At 46.1% G+C, this 7,308-nt stretch overlaps 1 protein-coding gene across 1 annotated transcript in view; it reads left to right on the top strand.

Moving 5' to 3' along the window:
- The first annotated feature begins 5,350 nt into the window (after positions 1-5,350).
- Positions 5,351-7,308, top strand: part of SH3TC2 (SH3 domain and tetratricopeptide repeats 2) — a 68,808-nt gene continuing 66,850 nt past the window's right edge. The window contains exon 1 of the mRNA XM_008586918.1: positions 5,351-5,499. Within this exon, the coding sequence (XP_008585140.1) occupies positions 5,448-5,499 (52 nt within the window). The 5' untranslated portion in view covers positions 5,351-5,447. The remainder of the gene's footprint in view (positions 5,500-7,308) is intronic.

The raw sequence follows: 7,308 nt of genomic DNA, 5'->3' as shown, positions 1-7,308 counted from the left end.
CTGATTTGTTAACTGCTGTCTCCTCACCACTTAGATCGCTGCCTAGATGTAGCAGGTGCTCAGTAAATATTTGTTCACTGAATAATGGGATTGAAAAAGGGACATGTTCTTATCTCTTGTGGGGTCTGTATTGGTTTCCTAGGGCTACCATAACAAAGTACCATAAACTGGGTAGTTTAAAACAACAGAAGTGTATTGTGTCACAGTTCTGGAGGCTGGAAGTTTAAATTCAAGGTGTCAGCAGGGCCATGCTCTCTCTCCACCCTGTAGGAAGGATCTTTCCCAGCCTCTTGCTAGTTTCTAGTCATTTGCTGGCAGTCCCTGGCATCCTTTGGCTTGCAAGTGCATCTTGGTCTTCACTGTCTCATGGAGTGCTCCTTGTGAGCACTGTCCTGTGCCCCTGTGACTTCATGTGGTGTTTTTGTTGTTGTTGTTGTTGTTGTTTTGTTTTTTAAATAAGGACACCAGTGATATTGAACTAGGGACCTGCCCACCTCCAGGATGACCTCATCTGACCTTAAATAATTCCATATCCAGTAGCCCCATTTCCAAATAAAGTCACATTCTGAAGTACCAAGGGTTAGGACTTCAATATTTTGGGGGGTGAGGGGTACACAGTTCAACTCATAACAGGATCTTTGCATTTTTTCCCTGCAATTATAGTATCAAAGTCATTACTTCTCCAAGTAGATTATACATTTTCCAAGAAAAAAATTTAATTTTACATCTGAAGTGGCAAATTGGCTCCTCTTGGGCTGGGTTTGGTCTGCAGGCACATTTGTCTGCCCTGAAGTACTGGCCCTGACACACAGTGCTTTGAAAGATTTATTGAATTAAAAGTTTGGAAACTTCCTCTGCAATTTGGGATTTCTGGGTTTCCATGAAAATACAGAATGCCTGGTCACATGGGGCTGTCTTGCCCCCATTCCTCCTTGCCTGGGGCCCTACGGGGGCTTCTCCTTAGACTAGGCAGTGCCTTCTGTGCACCACAGTTACACCTCTCCCTGCTGTCGCTTCAATCCTGAAGCTGGGACCAGCTGCCACTTGTCACCCAGCCAGCTTCACTCACCTCCCTCAGCTGCCTGGCTCTTGCAGACCTATGAGTTTGCAATCCCCAAGCACCAAGAAAATATCAAGTGAGCAACAAATGTTTGGTGATGATGGTGATGATGGCGATGGTGGTGAACTGAAATGTAGCTTGCGTTTCCACTTTTTCTTTTATTATCTACTTTTGAACCTTCCCCAATGAAGGATTTATCCCACTGTTCCACCCTGATGTCCAGGAGTAAGTTCTCTGTCCACATCTTACTCATCAGCAGCATTCACACAGTCTATCACCTCCTACTCTTGCGAAGCTTTCTTTCCATGAACTGTGCACCAGCACACTCTCCTGATTCTCTCGATGCCCACGCTTTCTCAGCCTCTTTTGCTGGTTTTCCCTCCTCTCTTATTCCTATGAAAAGTGGTGTGTTCACAGGGTTCAGTCTTGACATATCCTTTATGTTCTACCCTCCTCTCACTCCCTAGGAGATCTCATCCAATCTTGTGACTTTAAATAAATAACTTGTATACACTGACAACTCCCGTGTTCACAGGGTTCAGTCTTGACATATCCTTTATGTTCTACCCTCCTCTCACTCTCTAGGAGATCTCATCCAATCTTGTGACTTTAAATAAATAACTTGTATACACTGACAACTCCCAAATATTTACCTTCAGCTTGTAAGTTTCCCCTGAACTGCAGGCTCCTTCATTTGTCTCTGCTTGGATGTATTAAAGGACTCTTAAGCTTCACATGTATAAAACCAAGCTCCTGGTTTTAATCCACAAATATTCTCCTCTCCCAGCATTCAATATCTCAATAAATATTAAATTCATTATTCCAATTGTTCAGGTAAAATAACTTAGAACTACCCTTGATTGAATTTTTTCCCCTCACATATTGAATGCATTCAATACAGCCTTGTGGCTCTTTGTGATGGTTAATTTTATGTGTCAACTTGGCTAGGCCATGGGGCCCAGCTGTTTGGTCAAACACCAGAATAAATGTTGCTGTGAAGGTATTTTTTTAGATGTGATTAACATTTAAACCAGTAGACTTTGAATCAAGTAGATTACCCTCCATAATGTGGGTGGACCTCATTCAATCAGCTGGAGGCCTTAAAAAGCAAAGGCTAAAGTTTTCTAAAGAAGAAGGAATCCTTCTCAAGACCGCATGTGGAAACTCTGAGTTTCTAACCTGCTCCCCTGTGGAATTCGGACTCAAAACTGCAATATCACCTCTTTACCTGAGTCTCTAGCTTGCTGCCCTGCCCTGTGGATTTTGGGTTTGGCAATCCTCACAGTTACATGAGCCAATTTCTTAAAATCTCTCCTCTCATCTCCCATGGTTCTGTTTCTCTGGAGAATCTCGATTAATATACTAGTCTTTCAAAATATTTCTAATACCTAAGTCTTTTTCATTACCTCCTGATATCACACTGGCTCAAGCCATAATTGTTTCTCTGCTGGATGTTATAATTGCTGCATACCTGGAATCCCATCTTCTGCCTGTTTTTCATGGAGCAGCCATGTAACTCTTTAAACCATAAGTCAACCATGTTACTCCTCTCTTTAGTGTCCTCCATTGGCTCCGTCTCATTTAGAGTGAAAGCTGAAGTCCGTAGATGGCCTTTAAGGCCCTATGCTATTTGGCCTCCTGCTGCTTTCTTTGATCTCATCTTTATACCTTCCCCAGCCTCACTAGACTCCAGCTACACATGCTCTTCCTCTAACACTCCAAGCAGGTTCCAGCCTCGGGGTTTTTGCCCCTGCTGCTGTCTCTGCCTAGAAATCTACTTGTTCTGATAAATTCATCTGAGCTACCCATGAGCAGAGCAGCACTATTTTCTTGTATCTCAAAAGAAGAAATGACTTTATCTAGAATGGACTATTCATTTCAGATTTGCCAAAGTGTGTCTCAGCCAACTGCCTCAGGGTGTCATCTATGGCAGATGGCCCGGGATCCTTCCGAAAGTTGGTCTTGATCATATATAGTTTCTGATTGTTACCATACCTTTTTAAGAATGCTGTGCAGACAAGAGAAGGAGAAGAGATAAGCCCGAGCTCCTGTCAGCACGTGCAGGTTAGACCATAGGTTCCTCTTCACTGTCGGATTCCCGCCTGCTTCCCAGAGTTCTGGGAGGCTGCTTTCTAAAGCAACACTTGGCCTTTCATCTGGGGCCCAAGAAAACATGCAATTCATACTCAAAACACTGCTCTGGTGAGGGGAGGGGCATGGGACACATTATGGGAAGCAGATACTTTAAATAGATGTGCATAGAGAAAACGTCCTCCGTGGAGGCAGTGTGATCAGAGAGACCCTGTCCCCCCTGCACCCCTTGCTCCCACCCCAGCCCTCCTCTCCTGAGCCTTCCACAGTGGTCAGTTGGCCCCAGAGGTTTCACTATCAGATCACCTAGTCCTTCCTCATTGCATGTCCTAGTAACATGGAAGGTGTCCAAATATCAGAAAGGCAATGCTCTGGGCTGCAGAATCAACTAGACCTGGCTCAAGCCCTGAATCTGACATTCTTAAATGGGGGCCCATGGACAAGTTATACACCCCTCTTCATCCATTTCCTCACTTACAAAATAAAATGATAATGCCTCCATTATGGGGCTGTTATGGGATTTAAATAAAGTAACATAAGTGCCTGGCCTGTAGCAAACATACAGTAACTGAGACTCAAGATGAGTCAGCATTGAAACTGAAGCTGGACTTCAGAGTGCTCGAGATCTGTCACCTGGGGTCAATGAATGGGTGTGTACAGTGGACACTCCTGACCACTCTGGTGCGACTGATGCCTAGGCCATCCTTCACATTCTCACCCCAGTGCTCCTCCCAGAATATAATCTTGATCAGGCCACCGCCCTCCTTGAAAAATGTTTGAGAGACTGTTCTCATGTTCAGCTTCTCAGTAGTCTCCAACACAGGCCCGTCAGGACCCTGCCTCCTCTTGGCCTGCACCTCCTTGTCTCTGGACCACTCCCCATGGACCTTTGCTCTGGGCATGCAGGAGACACTGAGTGATCAGTGATTCTTGAGCTTGGGTATTAGGTCAGCCATGCCTCTGTCCAGCCTCATTCACATTCAGCCATATTTCTCTATCTCCTTTGCAAGATCTCACGGGAGGTTTTCTGAAGTCCAGCCACACAGTGTCAACTACATTCCCTTGCTGCACTGCCTATCTGAAACAGAAAAGAGGTTAGTCTGGCAGGACCAGTTTTTCATACACACTTGTAGCTCTAATGTATTTTTTTAAAAGTTTTATTTTATTTTAATTGACACATAATAATTGTAACATATTTATGGGGTACAGTGTGTGATGTTTTGATGCATTTATACTTTGTGCAATGATCAAATCTGGAAAATTAGCATACCCATTACCTCAAACGTGTATCACTTCTTTGTAGTGAGAACATTCAAAATCCTCTCTTCTAAATATTTTGAAACATACAATGCATAATTGTTATCTACTGTCACCCTATTGTGCAATTGAACACCAGAACTTATTCCTCGTATCTAACTGCTGACCAACCTCTCCCCACCCCTTAACGTACGTGGTCCTCTATCCCCTCACCTGTAGAATGTTGGTGACATCAGGAGATCTCCTGGATTCCTTCCCACCAAGACTTTGGGAGCCAGGGCTGGAGCTTTTTAAAAGTTCAGTTCACTATGTCAGCTGCACTCCTTTGCTCTGCTGCCTATTGAAAAAGCAAACAAGATCAGATTTTGTACATACTTGTAGCCTTAATGTATGTGTTCCTCCATCTCTCACCTGTAGAATGCTGGTGACATCAGGAGATCTCCTGGATTCCTTCCCACCAAGACTTTGGGAGCCAGGGCTGGAGTTTGCACATTCCCTAGTGAGTAGCTGGCCCATGGGCGCTGCTGGGGCTGAGGTTAGATGCTGCATCCACAGCTCCAGCTGTGTCAGACAGCCAGGGGAAGGGATTGCAGAGAGAAGCTGGCTGGGGTCACTTTCCAAGGGTGGTAGGCGAGTCAGTGTGGGCCAAGCCAGGCAGGGAGGGAGCAAGAACAGCAGTCTTGATTCCTGGGAGGCTCTCTGCCCTGGCCGCCCCTACAAGAACCAAACTGTGTATCTCAATCCTAGAATGCGAGGAATGTGCCACAGCCTGACAGGCATGAATCAATGTGCAGAGAGGCAGAGGCCTGACAGTGCAAGGACTCTCTGGCCTGAAGGCTGGGCTGCCCCTCCCACCCTGCCTGGGCCTCCTCCTGCCGCACAGGGATATCAAAGGCTGCATTGTGCATTGAGCTGGGTCTTGGTCCCTCGTGTGCCAGGGAGGAGGCGGGAGGAGGGACACTGTTGGGAAGCTGTCCCCTCCCAGCACTCTTCTGACCGGTGTTCCCAGGGGCCTTGGCCTGGGGAGGATGGTGCACATATGGGTGGCTGCTTCTGCATCCCCGGGGAGCAAAGTCTGTCCTGCGCCCCAGGTGAGTTTCCCAGGGGGCTTGGCCTGTGGCTTGGGTGAGGTGGTTGGTCCAGCAAAAGCTCAGGGACCTGCTGGGTTGGGGAAGCTGCTCTTCCAAAGATGGGGAGATGGTTGTGCTTTCCAGCTGCCTCTCCTCCCTCCCTAGTTCAGTATTTGTCATTCTGGCTTTATAAAAAGGGAATGAAGCCTGGGAAGCATCTACTTTTCCTTAAAGAAAGAGACTTGGAGCTTGCTCTGCCGAGGAGTGAGTGCTGTTCTTGGCCACCGCTCCCAGGGTGTGACTAAGCCCTTCCTTCCTTTCTTCCCAAGAGTCCCTGGAACAGGAAGGCAGTTCAGGCAGTGAGTTCCTTTGTGGCCTATGGGTAGTCATCAGCTTGGCCTTGGTCACTCAGTCCTATTTTCATCAGAGTTGCTATTATTGGAGAAAAACAGGCAGTTTCCTGCCTCCTACCTTTTGCAGTACAATTTTTTTTGGTATGTCAGGTTGAAGCCATGAGAGCTATGGCTCTAAAAAGCTGTCAAGTCATCTGAGACTTGACATAGGGTGACCAACTGTCCTGGGTTGCCTGGGACTGAGGGCTTTCCTGGGATGCAGTCAGTGCTAAAACCTGGACAGTCCCAGGCAACCCAGGATGGTTGGTCATCCTAATGCAAGCTCCTTGCCTCTTTTCAGAAAAGAACCAAGGTGAAACACTGTGGTTTCTTGTATGGCATTTTTCAGGATGAGTGGTGGCTTTGGGGGAAGGTGGGGGTGGATTGGGAGGTTGGGGACTCACTTATGAGATACAGGAGCATTATTTCAAGGAATTATTCCTAACTCTTGTTAGGATTCTGTGTCATCCTGGAGCACCACCACCTGAGCAAGGAGCCAAGGAGCACCCCCTGACTAAGAGCTTTCTGCTCTCTGACAGATGACTTTCTATTATAGAGTTTTGACCTGGGCTTGTAGAAGGTACTTGAGGTCATTAAAGTGAATCTGAAGCAGCCATATTTTGCTTCCTCTTCTCAAAGTCCCAGCCTAGGCACACTGGCACCTCCAGCAGGGAGTGTCTCCCAGACAAGGCTTACCTTTGGACCTAAAACTATAAGCAAACAAACGCCAAACAATGCTCTTGGCACAAAAGGCATAACCTTAGCTATGAAACATTCTGCTTCTCCAGNTCTGAAGCAGCCATATTTTGCTTCCTCTTCTCAAAGTCCCAGCCTAGGCACACTGGCACCTCCAGCAGGGAGTGTCTCCCAGACAAGGTTTACCTTTGGACCTAAAACTATAAGCAAACAAACCCCAAACAATGCTCTTGGCACAAAAGGCATAACCTTAGCTATGAAACATTCTGCTTCTCCAGATTTCTGAGATTTGTAAATTTTCAGACCCTCCCCCTAAATCCTGTTGTCATTTTACTCCATGAGAGCAGACATAGCATAGGGTGGGGGACAGATGGGATCTCTGACATGGAAGTCAGGACCTGGATTCTAGATCTGACTCAGTCTACCTCGGGTTAGGCAGTGTCATTGTAGTTAACTACCCAGTCTTTGAGACCAAAGTGTCTATGTTTGATATTGGTTCTTTTACTTGCCTTGAGCAATTTACATAACCTCTCAGTGTTTTAGTATCCTCATCTGTAGATTTCATGAAATAAGTATGCCTTCCTCATAAGGGATTAAGTCTATATGTAGAACACTTAAAACAGCCTGGTACACAGTCATTTAAGCGCGAGGAATGTTAGCCATTGTTAATTATGTTTCTATGACCCTAGCATATCATGTTCTCTCTGGGCCTCCATTTAGTCATCTATAAAATTCAGGGGGT

The sequence above is a fragment of the Galeopterus variegatus genome, unplaced genomic scaffold (assembly GCF_000696425.1).
Source record: "Galeopterus variegatus unplaced genomic scaffold, G_variegatus-3.0.2 Scaffold4179, whole genome shotgun sequence".
NCBI classification, from domain to species: domain Eukaryota; kingdom Metazoa; phylum Chordata; class Mammalia; order Dermoptera; family Cynocephalidae; genus Galeopterus; species Galeopterus variegatus.
This window is presented reverse-complemented; position numbering and strand designations above follow the sequence as displayed.